At 38.4% G+C, this 22,024-nt stretch overlaps 2 protein-coding genes across 3 annotated transcripts in view; one reads left to right on the forward strand and one right to left on the reverse strand.

Moving 5' to 3' along the window:
• The first annotated feature begins 528 nt into the window (after nucleotides 1-528).
• On the forward strand, nucleotides 529-9,075 carry LOC139717391 (uncharacterized). The gene is made up of 4 exons (XM_071628889.1): nucleotides 529-707; nucleotides 1,843-2,115; nucleotides 7,451-7,586; nucleotides 8,481-9,075. Exons 1-4 carry the CDS (start codon nucleotides 563-565, stop codon nucleotides 8,794-8,796), a joined length of 870 nt encoding a protein of 289 aa, XP_071484990.1. The 5' UTR covers nucleotides 529-562; the 3' UTR covers nucleotides 8,797-9,075.
• A 5,152-nt stretch (nucleotides 9,076-14,227) lies between these two features.
• LOC139717440 (myophilin-like) overlaps nucleotides 14,228-22,024 on the reverse strand; it is a 32,139-nt gene continuing 24,342 nt past the window's right edge. For both annotated transcript variants that reach the window (XM_071628947.1, XM_071628948.1), the window contains exons 2-5: nucleotides 21,456-21,595; nucleotides 19,855-19,921; nucleotides 17,939-18,043; nucleotides 14,228-17,278 (exon numbers count right to left, since the gene is read on the reverse strand). In XM_071628947.1, the coding sequence (XP_071485048.1) occupies nucleotides 17,069-17,278; nucleotides 17,939-18,043; nucleotides 19,855-19,921; nucleotides 21,456-21,595 (522 nt within the window). In that variant the 3' untranslated portion in view covers nucleotides 14,228-17,068. The remainder of the gene's footprint in view (nucleotides 17,279-17,938; nucleotides 18,044-19,854; nucleotides 19,922-21,455; nucleotides 21,596-22,024) is intronic.

A 22,024-nucleotide genomic window follows, 5' to 3' on the forward strand; every position in this document is an offset into this window, starting at 1 on the left:
AATTGAATACATAGATCACATCACAATACACAATAAACAGTAGTAATAAAAAAGGAACTTAAAATTTCATTTCATTTCATTTATTTCATTTCCAACGACATTTTCATACACAAAATAACACAACATCAATACAATGTAGTAACAAAGAAAAATACGTGAAGTTAACAATACTACGCATCAAAAAAGCAAATGAAAATTGAATTAAGACTAAAGTTGCAGAAAATAGAGGAGACATGCTGGAAAGCTAAGCTTGTATTTTGCAGTCTCCTCATGGACAAAACGACTAAATAACATCAAAAAGCAATTAGCTAGACATAATATAAACGGTGCACAACACATACAGACCTACACAAACAAACAAACAAACAAACAGACGGACAAACGAACACAAGCAACCTCTCTTGTAAAGAGAAAGAGAGAGAGAGAGAGAAACAAAACACAGTGAAGGAAAGAGAGGAAAAGAGGTAATTAATTTAAGGCTTTCATCTTCTATGTATATCATGCAGGTAACTGCCCAGATGAGGAAATCTTTCGGCGAATCGAGGGAGTGTCAGTGAGTGTAATGAACCCCGAGGATGTGTCGGGGGGTATCGTCCTACCCATCCTGCGGGTCGAGTGCGCTGAGGGCTATTCTCTTGTGGGACCCGAAAGACTGCTGTGTGTAGAAGGGGAGTGGTTCCCTGCTTACAACGACCTGCTGTGTGCCCGTAAGTCTCCGTGCTTGCTCAACCTAAATCACATAACAAAAAAAAAAAAAAAAAATATATATATATATATATATATATATATATATGTATATATATATATATATATTTGTATATAAGAGAGCAAAGAAACAAGCTATCGAACGTGAGTTTGACAGGGATAAAACAACAACAACGTCAATAGTATACTTCTTTTTCAGTCTTCCCCTTCTACTTTTCCTTTTCTTTTCTTTTCTTTTTTTTTTGTGGACCGGAAACGGACAAGGCTCAAGCATGCATGATTTCATGATGTGCATCTTGTACTTGGACGTAATGAGTTCAATATATGCATATGAACAAATTAAGACACAAAAACGTGATTATGCAAAAATAAACATCGTGTGTACATGCGCACATAATTTATGTATGCAGATGAGCCTACACATCCATTATACAATTAAACATCCATACAAAAGAACAAACAGCAAACAAGTTGTGACACGTTCAACTGATTTTCGTTGTATTTAGCCTATTCTATTGTTTGTTCGTTTGTTTCATTGTTCCGTATTCCATGTTATAACAAATAAACCATAAACGTAACAAGAAATTTAATGAGTGAATTGTCAAATACAGCAAACAAGACAAGTTAGGACATGGGAAATATGAGGAATCTACATAGAAGCATAACTGCTTGTATGGCGTAGATTCCCAGATGCTAATTTGAGATGAATTCTTCATGAAATTTACTGTTGAAAGGAACGTAGAAGAATAAAAAAGAAAAGAAAAAAAAAGACTAAGGGCGTTCGATCACCCAAGCGAGGCAATGGCAATGATCAAGTCAGATGCAATGACGGAAATGCAAAGTATGCACATACAATGTAGAATGCCCAGGAAGATAATAAGAAATTGCTTTAGGTATGGATTCGGAAAAATGGATTTGAGTTAAGCTTAAATGAATTGAGAGATGAGATCGGATTGTTTGTCTATCCAGGTCATTCCAGAATCTGTGTCCTGTGGTATCGTTATTGTTTTGAAGGCAGATACGGTCCGTGCAGGAGAAAGATGAAGAGAGTGTTTCTGTCTCATAGGGTAATGAATGAGAATGGACTTCATGTACAACATGCTTCCTCATATACTTGTCATTTATGTTATCATAAAGGAATGTGTGTTAACGTGACGATTCCCCCCGGCTGTGAGACGGACGGACCCCCTACTACCCCAAGACAGACAGCTGATGGCTCAGTCGTCCTCGCTCACGGAACATCTGTGCGATGTCGTGGGAGGCCGCTCGACCAGATTCCGACGTGGGGCTACGACGAGGCCGAGACCGAGATGCGATGCTTCGACGGGACAATGTATAATCGCCGGTCGTGCCAGCAGCCGACGCGTCCCATTCCCGAGACCACGGAAGTGACGATCGTGGATGAGACAGGTCTGTGTAGATCTCTCCCTGCACAACTCAATATATAATTTGTTTTATTCTGTGGAAGCAGGGAACGCGGACGTCACGTTTAACATCAGACTTATAGAAAATCCCTTTCTCTCTTAATTTATATACCATAATATTCTTTCTTCTTCTTCTATAAAATCGGTTTCTTCATCACCTACATTCACCTTGACTTTATACGGTAAAAAGGCCGCCATTTTTAAACATTTTTAAAGCAAGACCATCATCAAATAGAACAAAATGAAACCTTTTCAGAGATACCTCACGTGTAGCATAATAGAATAAAATTCTTGAAATTATATTCAAAGTAATCCCGTATTTTTTTTAAATAATTTTGCTTACTTTTTAGCAGCTTTATATTCGCAAATATCTCTTCTAAACCAAAATTGAGTTAGTTCGTTCTGCGATAAATCCGTTCATATTTTTGGCATTTCTTGCTCATTGCAATTTATCCTTCGTCTGACACTATACTTTCACCCCCGTAGAATTCTTATAATGCCATGGGCGTCACCAGGGGGGGTGCGTTGGGTGCGAACGCACCCCCCTTCAGATCCTTAAAAAAAAAAAAAAAAAAAAAAAAAAAAAATCAGTCTGCGAGCGACCTCAACGCCGGACGCTAAATAATTACTCTTTTTCTATTTTTTTCATATTTTGCACCAGGGACACACACACACACACACACACACACACACACAAATCAATTCGCACCCCTGGTTCTGGCAGCACTGATTTTATACATATCTATTAGTATTCTACAGTGTTTACTATTTATCGACCGTACTGTACATCCCTACGATACCGAGCACTTATACACGTTTGCATGTACGTGTGCTACTTACAAGTACATAGTATCCAAATATACTTGGCCTTGAGAGTTTCTTGTTAAAACTATGGGCAGAGGTGACTCCAAACTAGTACTATTCACTGAGGGGCGCAGCCCCGAAGTGAATAGTACTAGTTTGGAGTCACCGAGGCCCATAGTTTTCACAAGAAACTCGAAACTAGGCGAAGTATATTTGTTTTATATTTTGGATCAAAAATCTGAATAAAAAGTGAAAATCATTTTATATAGGCCCTAGGCTTAGCCGCACTGCGGCGGCAGCGCAGCGCCTGCAATACGCAACAGTGCGAGAGATCGGAAATTGAAAAACATAGTAGCCGTGGCACCGCCAGAGTTGCCCGTCGCATGTATCCAAGCGCTCGTATGGCCGCTGCAAACCTGAACACTAGAATTCGGGACCGGACGCTGACGGGTACACTAACACTTGATTGTAAAGAAGGGTGATTGTGACATCATTTTGCAAATAGTATATACTATTTGCAAAATGTCGTCATAAAAGTGACGTCATTTTGCAAATAGTACTTCATGGAGTGTCAAACACACCAACACTCTAAAATAGTTCAAAATACCTATAATCACGTGAAGCTCTTTTAACCAATCATTGGAAGACAAATTTTTGATCCAAAATATAATAGGGTCTATGTACATTACTTCTGACCAATCCATATTGCCAGCCCAAGAGCGAGCCTTAGCCTCATTAAAAAAAGATGAAAAAAAAATGGAGGGGCAAGCATATTATTTTGCCCACCCCCCCCCCCCCCCTCCATAATTCCAGAGACGAGAAGATTTTCTTATCTTTTTTTTTGGACCGAAAAACAAAAAGTTACCCCCATAAAATATTGGAGGGGCAAGCATATTTTAATTTTGTCCCCCCCCCCATAATTAATAACTCCCGAAATGAGAAATTTTCTTGCTTTTGAAATAAAACAAAAATGTTGCCCCCATAAAAATATTGGAAGGCAAGCGCACCATTTGCCCCACCCCACATGATCATAATTCCCGCGATGAAAAGATTGTCTTGCTTTTTTGTTAGAATTCAAGAAATCTGTCCAATTATTTCACCCAAAAGCAGTGGCGTAACTACGGGGGGGGGGGGGGGGGGTGCGCTCCCTCATAATCCGCTGGTAAAAAAAAAGACTTACCGAAATAGTAATTCAAGTGTTAGTAAACTGCTTTTGAATGAAAGGGTGATCAAGAAATAAGATATTTTTCTATGATTTCTTTTAACCATAATTAGATAGGTATATAGTGTAAAACATTGTTCAAAAAGCCCGGACCCGACAAAAGATTGTGATTCAGCGTGATTCCTGGTTGGCATTCTGCATATAAGTAGGATGTGCGCAGTGTACTCAGTACATCCGAACGAAGAGTCGCTACAATGTTGCGCAATGTGATGTAGAATGTACAGCACCTTTGGACCTTACGCTTCGTTATATCAAAGCTAGATCATTGCTTTTGCAGTGTTGCTTTACATACTAGTCTATGTAAAAATGTCTTGCATTGCCAATAAAAAGACTTGACCTGGGCTAATTCCTAACTTTTCCATGTACATATAATACACACACACAAACAAACACGCACAATTAGTTTAGGGGATGCTCTAAAGTGCAGATTTTTGGACATCCTTTCCCCGCTTGGTCACTTCGACGCCACCTCGCTGGTCATACCTCCCCCAGTCATGAACATGAACCCACACCCTTGACTACCAGTGGCGGATCCAGGGGGAGGGGCGCACCGGGCGCACCGGGCGTCCGCCCCCCCCCCCCCCTTAATTTCCAAAGCGAAAAAAAAAAATAATATAGCTTCAAACGGCAGTTTTTGGACAGTAAAATGTCAACATTTTCAAGCTCGCTCGCTCCTCTCGCTCGCATTTAGTCGTAATGCCATTCTCCTGAAGTTGCTGCCAGTAATTGCCGGCAGTTGCGCCTGGTGCGCCCCCCCCCCCCCCCTTAATTTCCAAAGCGAAAAATTATAGCTACAAACGGCAATTTGGGGACTGTAAAATGAGTATATGAATATAAGAACTACCCAAGGCCATGGAAGACCATTTCGAGTAAACTAAAAAAAACTTCATATCTTTTTTATTTGTCCAATAATATTCTATTTAACTGTGATGGAAAGGCAACATTGTATATACAAATTAGAACATATATATTTTTATGACAATTAACATTTACATTAATTGTGGAGAGGCCATTTTGTGTGGTGGACTTGGGTCGTTCTTTGATTCATATGGACTTGGGTCGTTCTTTGATTCATATACATGATATTCTGCTATAGAGATGAGAGAAGGATGAGAGAGGGCGCTATTATATGAATGTAAGAATGACCCAAGTCCTTCATTCTTACGTCAATATAAGATTTAACTCATTCATTTCAGGCACTTCCGGGGGTAATTGGGATTTATCTATACACAAGATGAGTCCATGCATAAGCTACAATTTCCCATGTCAAACTGAATTTGGCCAAAAATTGGACTTGGGTCGTTCTTATATTCAGGTCTTCAAATGTCAAAATTTTCAAGCTCGCTCGCTCCGTTCGCTCGCATTTAATCTTTATGCCATTCTTCTGATGTTGCTAGATACCAGTAATTGCCTGCAGTTGCGCCCGGTGCGCCCCCCTTAATTTCCAAAGCGAAAAAATATGGCTAAGAACGGCAGTTTTTGGACTGTAAAATGTAAAATTTTCAAGCTCGCTCTCTTCGCTCGCTCGCATTTAATCGTTACGCAATTCACCTGATGTTGCTGCCAGTAATTGCCAGCAGTTCCGCCCGGTGCCCTTCCCCCTTAATTTCCAAAGCGAAAAAATATGGCTAAGAAAAGAACGGCAGTTTTTGGACTGTAAAATGTAAAATTTTCAAGCTCGTTCGTTCTGCTCGCTCGAATGTAATCATTATGCTCTCCTGATATTGCTGCCAGTATTTGCCAGCAGTTGCGCCCGTTGGGCCCCCTTAAATATAGAAATATACCTACAAACGGCAGTTTGTTTTTTACTGTAATATGTCAAATTTTCAAGCTCGCTCGCTCGCATTTAATTGTTACCCAATTCTCCTGATGTTGCTGCCAGTAATTGCCGGCAGTTGCGCCCGGTGAACCCCCCCCCCCCACCTCCTTTATTTCCAAAGCGAAAAAATATGCCTCCAAAGGGCAGTTTTGGGACTGTACAATGTCAAAATTTTCAAGCTCGCTCTCTTTGCTCGCTCGCATTTAATTGTTATTCCATTCACCAGATGTCGCTGCCAGTAATTGCCAGCAGTTGCACCTGGTGCGCCCCTTAATTTCCAAAGCAAAAAAATACGGATACAAACGGCAGTTTTGGGACTGTAAAATGTCAAAATTTTTAAGCTCGCTCGCTCGCATTTAGTTGTGATGCAATTCTCCTGATGTTGCTGCCAGTAATTACCGGCAGTTGCGCCCGTTGCGCCCCCACCCCTCCTTTATTTCCAAAGCGAAAAAATATGGCTCCAAATGGCAGTTTGGGGACTGTAAAATGTCAAAATTTCCAAGCTCGCTCTCTTTGCTCGCTCGCATTTAATCATTATGCCATTCACCTGATATTACTGCCAGTAATTGCCAGCAGTTGCGCTCGGTGCGACCCTCCTTAATTTACAAAGCAAAAAATTATGGCTACAAACGGCAGTTTTTGGACTGTAAAATGTCAAAATTTTCAAGCTCGCTCGCTCGCTCGCTCGTATGTAGTCGTTATGCAATTCTCCTGATGTTGCTGCCAGTAATTACCGGCAGTTGCGCCCGTTGCGCCCCACCCCTCCTTTATTTCCAAAGCGAAAAAATATGGCTCCAAAATGGCAGTTTTGGGACTGTAAAATGTCAAAATTTCCAAGCTCGCTCTCTTTGCTCGCTCGCATTTAATTATCATGCCATTCACCTGATATTGCTGCCAGTAATTGCCAGCAGTTGCGCTCTGTGCGCCCCCCTTAATTTACAAAGCAAAAAAAAAAAATATGGCTACAAATGGCAGTTTTTGGGACTGTAAAATGTCAAAATTTCCAAGCTCGCTCGCTCCGCTCGCTCGTATGTAGTCGTTATGCCATTCCCCTGATATCGCTGCCAGTAATTTGTCGTTTCACACCGTCATTCCATAATCCATTTATAAGGGATGCAACCCTCTCCGGCACTTCCACACCCTCCCCCCCCCCCCCCCCCGATGAAATCCTAGCTACCGGCGCGCCGTTGCCCTTTCCCCGCTTGGTTTCCCTCAAAAAACAGTAAAAGCCTAGGGATTGAGAGCTTCCTATATTCTAAATGTCTGTCCAAAAAAATCTCGTAAACATTTAGTGTCAAAACGCACCCCCCTTGAAAAAAAGCTGGTGACGCCCCTGAATGCTAATGACTTTTTTCTACAGTAGTTTGTTGAACAAAACAAAATGAGAAAATGAATCTTGAAAACAAAATAAAGACGCACTGAAAGTCTGAGTTTCATCTCGCAAGACTGTGATTCGCATTATTTCCATCTCTTCAGAAGCTACAACCACTGTCAACAGCACGGTGGCCCACACTGAGTACTTTTCCCCAACGATGGTGGCGCTATCCTGCGTGAGTGGCGGGTTGTTCGTGATCCTCCTCATCATCGCTTTCTTCTTCTATCGCCTACTTCGGTAATTAGACATGTCCGTCTTCTTTTAGTCAAATGAAGGGATGCTTGCATAGCCGATGTGCTGCTATATGCCCCCCCCTCCCCCCCCCCCACACACACATAAACGCGCAAATTCTATTATGACTTGTATTTTCAACAATGTATTAAAGATTTCTTTATTCTCTACATGAGCACAGTTCTGCGTTGCTTTGAACACAGTTCTGTTGAGCAGCTATACTTTATAAGCACACGAATAAATATCCAGAGGCTGAGGAGGCGAGACAAACGAAATAAATGTATGATACGTCACACATCATGAAATATAGTGCTGTAAGCATTATGGAAAAACCACGAATGCTTCCTCTATCAAAGCTCACCGTATATAACTCGACGCCTTTTTTCATTGCCAATATAGGTTGTATAATTATAATGTATAATTAATTCTGTAACTTGATAAAACGCAAAGGATCCTCTGCATTTATCTGAAAACATCTTGAAGTAGTAAAATGTTTATCCAATATCAAGCCATCACACACTGAGACATGCTACTTCTAAATAAAAGCAAGAGCATTCAAACAGTAAATGCTGAACCAATTTCAGTCCCTGTGGGTCTACTCTCTAAAAAAAAAAATCGAGTGAAAATATTCACTCATGAAAGAGTGAATACAAAAAGAGTGAATTTAGAGTGAAATTGGAGTGAATTTTGAGTGAAAAAGTTCATTTTCACTCATTTTGGAGTGACCTCAGGGATCACTCGAAGATTTTGGAGTGATCCCAGAGGTCACTCTAAAACGAGTGAAAATGAACATTTTCACTCAAAATTCACTCTTCTTTGTACTCCTTCGAAAATGGATATTTCCACTCGATTTTTTTAGAGCGTATACAGTGTATGACTTGTTTCGTTTTGTCAATACAGTCGGGGGAAAGACGGTGCAAAACAAATGAAGAAGTCTGGCTTCAGGAATCAGCTCAGCATATTCCAGCGACCCAGCACCGAGTCGAGCCAGCCCGTGCCGCCCAAGCTCCCATCGCGACCCATGCCGCTGGGCTCTGTGGGGTCGCTGGGTTACTCGGACCAGGAGAAGTGGAAGCTGCCAGGCCAGAAGATAGCGGAGGAAGAGGAGGAGGAAAGACGGAGGAGGGAGAAGGAGGCGATGCAAGCCTCCACCATCTACGAACAGATTGGTAGGAAGGGAGACCAGCCGGAGTACATCGACGTCTTCGTCCAGTAGCATGGCGAGCATGATCAGCGAGATATAGATGATTGTTTTCTTGTTGAGTTTATTTATGTATTTATCTGTTTATTTATTTATTTGTTTATTCATTTATCTGTTTGTTTATTTATTTATCTATTTATTTATTCATCTGTTCATCTATTTATGCATTTATGCATTTATCTATTCATTCATTCATTTGTCGATGTATGTGTGTGTTTATTTATTTATTCTTTTACTTATTTGCCTAAGACAGATGTTTTCTTGTCCATCTCCTCTTTCTCTGTTGTCTTTCTTCTCTATCTTCTTTTTGATATCAGTCTTATTTTGTCTTTTCTTCTTCTCCCTCTCTCCTTCCTCTTTTCCTTCCTGTATATCTTCTTCAACGTTGGGAGACATTGATTAAGCAAAATCTTTTACCAGGAGTCCATTTCTATTTTATTGCATCAGGTAAAGAGATTGCTATACGAATGGAGGACGTTTTATGTATATATATATATATATATATATATATATATATATATATATTTGTTTATTTATCAATCTATCAATTCATTTATTCATTTATTTATTTATTTATTATATCTTTATTTATTTATTTATTTATCTATCTATCTATCTGTCTATTTATCTATCTATTCATTTATTTTCCTTATCAATTTACCTACTTGTTTTTTGTTTTTATTTTGAATTCAATTCATGTTGCATTTCATAATCGCAGTATACATAATGATTGGTTACAATATGCGTGGAGTTAGGAATTCTCTTCCACTTTTAATGTATTTACTTAGTCGAGGTTTCTTTGTCGTTCCAAAACGGTTTGAGTTTGAGTTTGAGTTTACGTTTAATGCACATTGTACGCTATAATAATATGGTGTGTGTTCAGTCTCGTAGTAGTTGCGCAATGCCCAAGTACAACTGAGATTAAAGTTTGTTTGTTTGTTTGTTTGTTTTCTCGAAAGACTAAGAGAAATAGATTTTTTAGACTTAAAAAAAACTCGTGATGCATTTTCACGAACCAACTGCTTCTGTTATTCTCGGTCGTTGTGTTACATGCAAAACTCAGTTTGAAGGGGTAAATGCCAGCAAAGTAATTTCATATGGTGTTTTTAAAGGTAAGTAATCTATTTGTGCCTTCTTTTTTCTATGTGATATTTTTGGTCGTTGTTTTAACTGTAGAAGTAGCAGCTATTCAATATTAAATGTACTATAGTGCCATTCAAATCTATGGCCCTTTATTGAAATATATATTGGTGTGACAAAAAGAAACTAAAACTAGCTGGACTAGAATGAAGATCAAAAGAATCGACTTTGGACCAATAGGCCCAGATGAATGAAATCAAATGCAGATGACAAAATTACTTGGCTCCCAAACAATAAAATTTCATCTCTGACTGGAAATTACACTATGATGACCGACATGATCGACCTTACATATTACAGTGCTTATCATGGATATGCTGTCGCTATTTACAACAGATGTGATTTCGCTGCAATTCAACCTCTTAGTATAAGAGTAGAAATAATTTTGACACATCGCACTGAAGTGCAAAATTTCATATTGCGAAGAAACCGTAAAATACATCAAAGTTAATGTAACCGCACAATTTTTAGTGGATAACAAAATTCTTTTCTATTCGGTATCATTTGACTGCAAAGTCACTTTCTACATGATAGTCGCATATTTAGTAACAAGGCTGTAATTAAATTTCTTATTATGTACTCAGTATGAGCGCTATCTACAAAATACGAGTCCAGGCTGTAGAATATGGTACACTTTTATCAATGAATTAAGTATGATTTTTCCATTCTGTATCCAATATAATCTAAAGATTTGCAGTTGTAGGCATAAAGTAGCGATGTGAATAGAATTAAGTATTGTACCGTAGATATCTTAGACAAGGTTATCATTTCGTAAGGGATGTTATGATAGTAATTCTTGCTAGAATTGCAACATCTTTTGGAACAGCCAATTAGGAAGCAGGATTCCTGTCATTACCATGACACTTGCTATTCCTGCAAGAAATTCCTTTACAGCTTGTAACTTATTATTTTCTTTTTAATGAAATGGAACTAGAGGGTCCTTTTCTGTATCTTAGAATTTTTCAGCCTCGTAACTGTAAAAGGACATTTTCATCTTTGCTCTTTTGTTGGAATTAAACGTCATACGCTCTTTCATTAATCCCATTTAACATTGTCTTTACAGCAGGAATTTTTTGTTTGTTTGTGAATTATTGTTTTGTCTTAGCAAATCTTTGTATTATCCTTTGTTTTATCAGGAAATTACCAGCTTGAAAGATATTTGAATAGAAACGTGACATTCGTGCAAAAACCTCTCCGTCGTCAACATCAACATAATTATCATTGTTATCGTTGTCATCCTCCTCTTCCTCCTCCTCCTCCTCCTCATCATCATCATCATCATCACCATCATCATCATCATCATCATCATAATCATCATCATCAACATCCTTAAACAAAAAAGTCGTATGACTGTCTGACTTTATAAAATACAAGTTTATTACGGCTTTTTTGGCATATAGTATTGTTCTCAGGAAACATTTTGAAACTGCATGATAGGCCCGAAGTATGCCATATGCCGCAGAATTCCGTCGATATAAGTATGATCTGGGCATGGTTTGTCTCAACAGATCACTTCACCACCCCTAATTTTTTAATGAGTTCACCCTTTAATTTCATTTGGTGACTTTGAACAGTCATCACTCATGAACACTGTCGGTGATGCAATCATGACGTCAGATTTCCATTACCATTAGGCCTACAGCTTGATGTTGTGCGAACTCCCCTACATGGAACAGCGCCATCACAAGGTTTAGAGCGAGGCTTTTCGGAATTCATCACGACGCAGACACTAATTTTGTTAGTTTTGTTTGATAATCATTTTTTTCTCGTTGTCTGTATCCAGAGTAATAAATTGGCCCGTGGTTGACAAAAAGGCAACGAGTTACATAGGCAGTCTTTTGACTCTCTAAAAGATGGGGTGAGGGGGGGGGGGGGGGATCTGCCTTCAAATTCTGCTCATGCAGCAAGCATAAGACCAGGCATTATTATCTCTGCACTTGATAGATAGATAGATAGATCAATCATTTTGATATACAAACAACACGACAAACACAAAAAGGCACACACACGCCCACGCACAACTTTACAATTAAAGGGAAATTCTGGACCAGTTAGGCCCCCTAAATGTTATCTGAAATGAAAGAGCAAATTTTTACGAGCACGACAGTGAACATTTTGATTGAGATTAGATTGAAAGGAAAATATGAATACTTTAAAATTTGCCCATGTTTTTTGCAAAACAGTTATGTAACAGTTGAAATGAATATGCAAATGTGTGATATAGTAGCTGATGACGCCATTACTTCACAATTTTCCATTGACGTTTATAATACAAAGACATGACAAAATTTAAATTCCTCTGCTATAAAAGTTTAGAATAATGTTACTCATGGCGCTGATCAACATCAAAATAATGATCAGTGAAACACTGTGTAGGATTTGAGATCGATCACTGATTTGATTGACTGGTCAAATACTGTTTTTGAGAAAATTAGCAAAACCTGACAATTTCACAACTTCCCTTATCTTTATTTATCCTCATCAAATTTTTCACTGCTGTGGTTGCTAATCAATTTGCTCTCTTCTTTTCAGACTAACTTTTGACTGTTCTGAAATTCCCCTTTAATTTTATGTTTTCTCTTTAGTGTTTGTGTGTAAAATAGGTCAAGTAAGATGTACGTACCTCTAGAAGTTAAGAGTTTGTTCGCAAAAACCGTTAAGTCCATGTTTGCCAAATGGAGATATTTTGCGATTAAAGGTCAAGAAAAATAAAGAGAATAATAAGAAAATTTTTGCTTCTTTTGCCCATAACTTCAAAAATGTACCTTTATATGCAGTGACCAATATATCATTTAAAAGGCATTATTTTGTACTTTATGACAGAGACCGTACTTCAAAATCTTCAAAAATGGACTTATCGGTTTTTGCGAACAAACTCTTCAAGTTTTTCTCTCCTTTGTCTTTCTCTCGCCTTCCTTTTTCCCCTCTCACTTTGTTTATGGACCCTTTAGAAAGACATGTCAAGCATAAACACATCTGAAATGGTGCTGTCCATGTGGGTTGTTGTAAGTTTGTTTGGATGTTTTTAATCAGTTTGTTGTTGTGATATGTTGTGGATGTGCATTTTGATCTGTAATATCCATCTATGTCTGACTTAACAGAAATACACACACACATATATATACACACACACACACACACACATTCGCATGTCAGCCTTTTGGACAGGTTATCCATTTGAATGCTTGAAAGAACAAGGGGGAAAAGGTAATTGTTCAGTTGTACACTCTTCACCTCAAGATACAACTTTATTCATTTCACGTACGTATTCACTCCTTGTATTTAACACTACAGTAAATGCCACTTTCCATTAAAATTTAGCCACCTTGGAGTAATATGATGTGTGAACTGCTCACCTGTAGTCAGTGGCACAGAAGTGGAGGCTGTTGTAATGATAGCACTGCAATGGTGTGGGTTAACATTTCCCCCTGCAAAATATGTCAGAATTAAGCTGGGTGGTGCATATTTCTAAGTATGTACTGCACCCATAGCTACAAATACATACAGCAGGAACAGCCATATTGACAAGTCAATCAGTTATATGTTCATATGACAACAATCACCGAAAAACTGACCTCGCTCTTTAAATAAGTTTATTCAGTCTCCACAGAACAGAACATTTTCGCTCCATTGGTTTTGCATACGAGTTCAACAGCCTGTGACTAGAAAGCAAGAATGCTTGGTAATTTGGGTGGAAGACAAGAAATCATGAAGTACAATGTATTTTTAATCTGCAATTATATGCTGTATATTTTGCATGACAATACATTATCTGATGATGATAAGCTCATGGTTTGAACACATGTACGGTAGGAATGACTGCTTGCTATATGAATGAGGGAATGAATGATTTGGCTTCGGAAGTAATACTGAGCTTACTGTACGAGACACCAATATTAACAACCAAGCATGTGATTTTACAGATAAACAAAGAAGATGGTTCGGTCATTCCAAGGTGCTCAGAATTTTGTCTGACTGCCCTTGTTGCCATTATTTCTGCTCCCACAGTAAATGCTCAAGGCAGTTTTGCTTCCCTCTACAATTTTGGACTTGCTTTCAAGATTTAAGCATGGGGATGGAATGACTGAAGCACGCCCTCTTGTGACGGATGGTTAGCCAGAGCACAAGCTGCAATCCAGCGATAAAAACTATGTCGACTAGGGAAGATTGCATATACAATTGTATACACAATACTTTCTATGCATCGGATTTGTGTTGACAATAAAGATGCAGTTTCATCAGCTGCAGTTGCAGTACAGTGTGTGCAAACTGGTGCCAAGTTGAGGAATGTAAGACAACTGATGACAGAAAGAAATTCAGACATCTGTGTGGAATTGCAGAACCAATCAATCTTCCAATCCATAATCACTCATGGAATGTTGGAGCAAGGAGGTACTAATAGGCTGCCTAGTACCTCCTTGGTTGGGGGGTCATCAAACCTTCACTAAAAACAGCAAGCATACATTATACCAACCTTTCACATCTTAAAACATAATCATACAAATCATGCTTTGAAAATTCTCGTTATGAAGAGATGGATTTCTCAGCATAATCAGTAACCAAAATCTGATTATTTGCAAGCTATGCTGGGTGTCTTTGCACCAGTGCGCATACTTTAATAGCTTCATGTACGGCTTGGTGTGATGGAATGCAATGATGAATGTATCGCTTACATAATACACAGAGTTACATTCAAAGACAAGAACATTTACTTTTTTTTAATTATATATACAATCAAGCTGTATTCATGCCTTGTGAAGTAAAATGGTATTCAGCGGAGATGATAGCATAAGTGTAAATAATCAAAAATATAATATGCTCATAACATTCTACGCGACTAATTCAAGAAACACAAAACACTTCTCACTACATGATGTACCATGCTTTTAAATACGACTTCAAACACCACAAAGCCACTACCTGTGCTTTTATATACCCTTCATGATGTCATTTTATAATCCTATTACTGGCCTAACCATATCAATAATGCTCATTTCACAAAAGACATCTGCATATCTCTTTCCTCACAGAACACTCAAAAGTGCCGACAATTCTTTTGTCTAAGATAAGAAAACAACATTAGTTTGGGATTTTTCTATAATGTCATCATATTAATCATGCTCCCCCTCTCTGATCATCTAATCAATTATGCCGCAATGTGCAAAAGGAGTAAAAGCAGTGAGGGAACACCATTTTATTGATACTAGTGTAGCGAAGAGCATTTCATTGCCATATCACTATTGGCATACCGCATGAAGCGGATTACCGATTAATTGGGCCAGCAGTACAACCCGGCTTGCTGTACTATGGTACAGATTTATGCATTTGTTGTGATGGCAAAATCGCATGATTAGGACAAATCCTGTTGAGGTAAAGTGGAATTGAGAGTACAATGACTAAAGCCAATGAAATTGCCTAAAATCAGGTGCATGTAGGAATGCAAAACAGTATAACAAAAACTTTGTGTGTGCACCACAGGGCTAGATAATTGAACAGTGACAATGATTACAGAAGGTGGACCGTATGGATGTAACCAGTGCAATCACGACTGTATACATTATATAATCTGCAGAAAAAGAATAAAAATATTAAAGTGGCAGATTTCTCATGAATTCAAACATTGTCACACTGATTATTTGAAAACAGTATACCTTACATAAAAAGAAATAGATAGATATCACAAGTCATCAACATGATAAACTGTGATGCTACCAACAAGACAGCCAAGGCAATGAAAGGAAAAGCAAGAAATGTTTTCCTGAAAATAAAGAAATCTAATCATATCATTTATATTTATCAGCAGCTACTAAAAACTAAGCCACAGACAGATCAAATAAAAGCATTGTGATAGCTTTATAATAACAAATTATGATATGTAAAGTCCTATAAGTGCTCACAAACAGCCTTGTCGTACATACTTGATAAACAAAAGAGATACGGAATAGGGTTTAGTTGAGATGTGCAAAAGTGAGACAACACATGTGACTGAGAGTTCTTGTATCAAAGCCAGTGACCCCTAATCTACCTGCAGTTTGCGCACTTCCAACAAAACCTGAAAAATCAACCAGATGTACATGTACCTCGTACATTTCAAAGAATAGAGCTGCATGAATTCATATTAATGTATCTAATTAGTTGCAGAATGTTTTTTAACTATTTGAACAGGTGACTATAAAGTCAAGATTTATTAGTGTGCTGCAGCAAAACAAAACAAAATAAAAACAAAACACAACAATACAGAAAACAGACAAAAAGAAAACGCAAACTATTACTAGACATCCTATAGAAAGAGTACTCCATGTCTAACCATTCTTTCTGTCCAACATCAGTGCCATATTTTATTTTTACTCGGGTGTACATTTAGAATACATGCATAATCTTTAGGGAGTGAAAATCACATACAAAAAGATTAGTTTGCCAGCATACCTTTCAAATCGTACAGCTGAGTGCCACACTTTTCTATTTCTACAATCAGTGAGTCTACTTTGGAGATTCTGTCTCCGGAATCATGGATGACGTTTTTCTTTTTCTTTTTCTTTTTGATATGCATCATGTAATGCTTGCTGCAATTGACCCTCTCCCCTAAGCTTAGATACAATGGCTAATAAAGCAATCAACTAAAAAGAAAGAAAGAAATAAAATCATCAATAGAGGCGCCACCACACCTCGCTCAACTGCCATGGCAAGAAATGATTAGCAGGCTGGCTAGCCGATGGTGATAATTAAGCAAGGCCCAAGGTAGGCATGATTTCTTGACGAGCGTCTCCGAAAAGAATAAAACTTGCCAATCGCAGTACTTCCACCTTTTCATAGATTCCTATCCTCAGATTCCAATCACTAGTGTATTATTCAAGACTCAAAAACCATTCATCAAATAGAGGAAATACCCCTACTAGCTACAGGTGATGGAACTTTTTTGACGCCGTGAGCTGTCAAACTTTTCTGCTATATGTCTACATTAAAAAGACACTGGAGATGAAAGAAAAACACACATTACATAATCGCAAGTGTATGAGTGATGAAGCAGTATTGTCCTATCTCAGGTAACATAATTAGTAACTAGGCCTGTACATATGTAAAATGCATACTCAAACACATGTACAATGAGAGTAGAATTTTGATCCTTCTTGAAAGGTTGCGGCGGGTCTCACAGTTTGCGAGTGTTGCCAAACCCTCCCGACCCGGCTTGGCTGGCTCCACCAGTAAACCCAGCCTGCTGACTGAGGACTGCCTTCCCGGCAGCGAGGGTCTCTTCTGAGAATTCGCGTTTGTTTGGATCCTGGACGGCAATACCGATCTCAACATTAACGCCCTTCTTCCTGGCCTGGCCTGCTAATGAATAAAGGCAGTTGACCACCTGTGTTGGGGGGGGGGGGGGAGGGGTTAGGGGTGACAACAAAAACAAACAAAGATATTACAGTGTTACCAAGAAGGTGACATGTCATATACTGTAAAACAAGAAGCATTTGTCGCATTAAAATTTGGTGAGCTTTAGTTAAACGGCCCTTTTCGCATTCAGTGTCAGATGTGCAAACAAGAGTGTTCATGTGCATTCTACTTTCATAAATTGAAATTTCCAAAAGTTTCTGGTCTAAAGGGAGTCAACACTGAGATAAGTTTAATTCATTGCCACTGTCTGATACATAATCTTTAATGTAGGCTTGCACGCTACATCTTGCCTTGGGCTCTCTTGAACTTACAGTTAATAAAGTTAAGTTTTGTGCACCCATTCTCAGAAAAACACATTTCTTTTTTATCCGTAGAAAATGGTGCATTGTCAGGACGTTTAAAATAATGAAACAAATCACAGAGTAGCTTGGATTCTGCAGTGACTTCTCAAAGGAAATTATTTTGCGACCAAACAAGAAACAGATGCAGTGTGATCAGAGGTTGGTTGGATTTTGCTTTGAATTAACTCCCTGTCTGAAGACCAAAAAAGTCAGACAAAAGAAAAAAAAAGACGAAAACTGAGGGGGCTTGTTTATGTCAATGTTCTATGTTGGCAAGTCGCACTTACACTCCCAACATCCTGTTCTTCGTACAGATCCACCGTCTGGAAGAGGGAGGAGTTTGGCACCCCGTAGGCCTCCGCTGCCTTCAGGAAGGAACTGATGTTTTCCATCTGTGTTTATACAGCAAGAAAACAAAAGCACCAGAGGTATAAATATCAGAAAGGCACAGTAGGTACAGCAGCTTTCATAATGCATCTGTATGTAAAGCAAAGGAACAAGATCATATCCCTCTTGCTGAAATGCATTTACTGACTTCCCACGAAACAATGTGGACTATCTAACTACTGTAATAGCTTCCAAGCGTTTGCATAATCAAGCCCCCATCCCACTAGTTCTCTGCAGTCTTCTGTCATCTTTCCCGCGTTCACACTAGACCCAAGTCACAACGGCAGCCAGGAGAGATCTTATCCTATTTACGACTGACCGTCCACACTGCTATCTGGACTGTCCCCGAGCTGTGGCGGCAATCAGGCTTGGGGTGATCTAGCACTGCCATTTGATGAACAATTATGAACACGTACGGCTGGGCGCTATCAATTACAGCTCAAGGCAGGGGTGCCTCCGTAAAGGGGAGGCGCCTTTACAAAATGAAAGGGGGCACACTCCCCTCCCCCATTTTTCCATTTTATTTCCTTTGGTTTAGCAAAAAATAAAGAGGGAGCGCGCACCCTGTGTGTGCTCCTCTCTGGATCCACAACTGCAAGGTCACTATCGTGTCCCCTCCAAATTTTGTCCCCAGACCCGACTTGCTTTGGGGATGAAGGGGGAAAAGTCCTCCTGAGTGTCCATACTACGCTTTAGGAGGGGAAGGTCCCGGGGTGTAGGACTTTCCCCACGACACATGGGGAAAATCTGTCTGCAAAACCAGATCTTTGTTCATTGGCAGACAGGATTCTCCTCCATGCATCAAGAACATCAACAGTAAGAGATGAACATGTTGTCCAATCTTGCAAAACTCATCTCTGGAATTATAGCTTCCATTAAACATCCCCATTGTACCCTCAACATGCAGTCTTTACAAGACAAGCAAAGATTCATCCACAGAACTGATTTTCCTGTACTTCAACTTTGTAAAGTGCTGTGGAATCAATGTGTGTTAGAGCACTGTACCTGTGCAAATACAATCATTATAAGGGGTTTTGGTATATTTTAATAGGGCAATATTAGTGCAATGTTTGATATATTCTGAGTAAAAGAATTAAAATCTACATTTAGTAGAGCTCTTCTGTTTATAAGCTCAGGAAGAGATGTTACATTTACTATTAGCATGCCCCTGAAAAAGAACCCTGCAATTAAGTTAGACTTTGGAAATCCAATGCACCTCTAAGTTTCTAGGCATTTCAGTTGCCTTCATGAATGTGGAATATCCAAACATAGGTAGAAAGCATAAATATTCTAATTCTATGAAAAAGATGTGTATCAGAATGGCTGTCAATGAATAGTTGTAATGCAACTCCTCTCATACCTGAAGAATCATGATGCAAAGTTTGAGGTTTTTGGCTTACTATACAAATATAAAACATCTTTGTTTGTTGTTATCTTTAATCCTTTTTTTTTGGGGGGGGGGGAGGGTTGGGATGGATTACCCTAATGCCATTAAATGCCAGGTAAATCACAGTATGATGTATTCATGAACACATGACAGGTTTCGTGGAGTTGACGTACTAATCCAAACCATTGTTCAAAAAGATGACAAACTCTACAGACAGAGCAAAATCTGAGGATTAGCATTTAAAGCATTTCTCCTGTAATGTTTGTATACATGTGTGGTGCACACATAGCATTTTCAATATTCTGATTTGTCTCTTCATTTTCTAATCCTTTCTAGGGCTCTTGGCATACCTACTTATATTCAGTACAAAATGTGGTGTAAAATGTGGTGTAAGATATTGCCCATTTATCCCACTCTACATTGCCTTACCTGTTTGAATGCAAAGCTCTGAGTGTTGACTTTCTTGATGGCACCTGGCTGGAGGTGGTTCATTAGACTGCAATCAAGGGGAAAAAAATAAGACATCATTATTGACCTTCCATGACGCTGTGGCATAGTGGATAAGACTCCCAACTCCCAATGGGAGGACCCGAGTTCGAATCCCGCCCAGTGCTTACGTCCTTGGACAAGATGTTTTTACCCACTATGTCCCTCTCAACCCAGGTGTATAAATGGGTACCTAGCAATGCTAGGGTAAACGGCGTATCCCTGCATTTCGGTGCAGGAGTAGGCAGGTGACATCATTTTCCGAGACCCTGTCCCCTTTCCTTCCTATGTAAATATATCACTTGTAAATATCAAAAATAAATGTGATTAGTTTTTTGTATATAATTAGAAGTAGTGTAGGTTTTTATAATTGAATTTAAGGGTATATTTGAATAAATATATATTATTGGAGCAAATTGCCCACCCGGCAGAGAGCTCCACAAATCTAAAAGAACAACAAGAACAACAACTAGGGTAATAACAATGGCAGGGCCCTCTGGTAGAGCAGTGGCAACACTGAAGAGGCTACCCTGGGTAAATAAGACCTTATCATTATCATTATTATTATTATTTGGAAGCACATTTAATCATCAGAACCAACACTTATACCTGCATCATTATGATGATGAAAACTAAAAATGACATAATGTTGATAACATCAATTATAACAATAACTGAACCTTATTTCAATTTTAGAAGCACATTTGACTATCGGAACCAATACTTATATCTGCATCATTATGATGATGAAAACTAAAAATGACATAATGTTGATAACATCAATCATAACAATAACTGAACCTTATTTAAATTTTAGATGAATGTACCTTCAGAATAATGAACTGTTATCCAAATAGTAATAGTAAAAATCATTATAAAACATATCATGGTGATGTGGTTTAATGGGAGTTGAAGGGTTTAAAGAGGAAATCCAGTCCAAGTATAAATTAGTCTGATAAAAAAGAGTAAAATCTTACGAGTTCAACGTTAAAAATTTGACTAAAATCGGATGAAAAATAAGGAAGTTATGACATTTTGAAGTTTTGCTAATTTCTGCAAAACAGTTTTTGTACAGTGGATATGAAAATGCAAATGAGTGAGCTAACCATGTCATACCCTCACAATTTTCCATAGATCATAAGCAATAAATAATGAAAATTCAACGTTTCTGTCATGAAGTCTGAAACATGACGTTATTCTTGGTTGAATAACTTCAGAATAGTGATAAGTTAGATATACGAGGATTTGAGCCTAGAGCATAATTGCATTTGAATGAAAAACTGGAAATTTCACAATTTTATGTACAAACTATATGGTACTTTGCGAGGGAATAACATGTTCACTTTGCCATATGCATATTATTCATATTGACAGTTCAAGAACTGTTTCCCCCCAAAACAACAAAACTTCAAAATGTCATAACTTTCTTATTTTTCATCCGAATTTGATCAAAATTTTACCAATGAACTCGTAATATTTTACTCTTTCCTATCAGACTAACTCATATTTAGACTGGATTTTCCACCTTAAGACACTGCACTCACTTGCATAACACCTGGCCATCCTTGAGGCACTCTGCAAATGGAGCCATTCCGGTGTTCTGATTCTTGAGTTTGATTCCAAGGAGACTCTCAATCCATCCCCTCACCTTTATCTCATCCTCCACGCTGTATTTTTGGTCCCTCTGATTTCGAAAGGCAGAGAAGAATAGAAAGAGAGAATATATGAACACATTGGGGAATATTACATGGGCTCTACATGTACAAATGCATTCCTGTTATAACAAAAATTGTTATAACAAAATTCCAGATACAAGGTAAAATTCAAGGCCCCAAATTATTAACTAGATGATATACTTAATATGTCCACATGTAACAAAATTTTGATATAACAAAAGAAAACTGCCTGTCCTGAGCATTTCGTTATAACACGAGTCGCCTGTAATAGACAAACCATCAAATTTTGCAGAGAGGGTTCTTAAGTCATGTTTTAAAAGGATGATCAAAACATGAAATTTGGAAAAGTTTGCTGTCACTGTGAAGTCATCTATGTCCAAAATCACCATGCTGTTAACTAGATTGTGAATTTTACCTATGCTAGAAAAAAGAAAAAA

The sequence above is a fragment of the Diadema antillarum genome, unplaced genomic scaffold (genome assembly GCF_040938485.1).
Source record: "Diadema antillarum isolate AM-2024a unplaced genomic scaffold, OU_Dant_1.0 scf00000075, whole genome shotgun sequence".
Lineage (NCBI taxonomy): Eukaryota > Metazoa > Echinodermata > Echinoidea > Diadematoida > Diadematidae > Diadema > Diadema antillarum.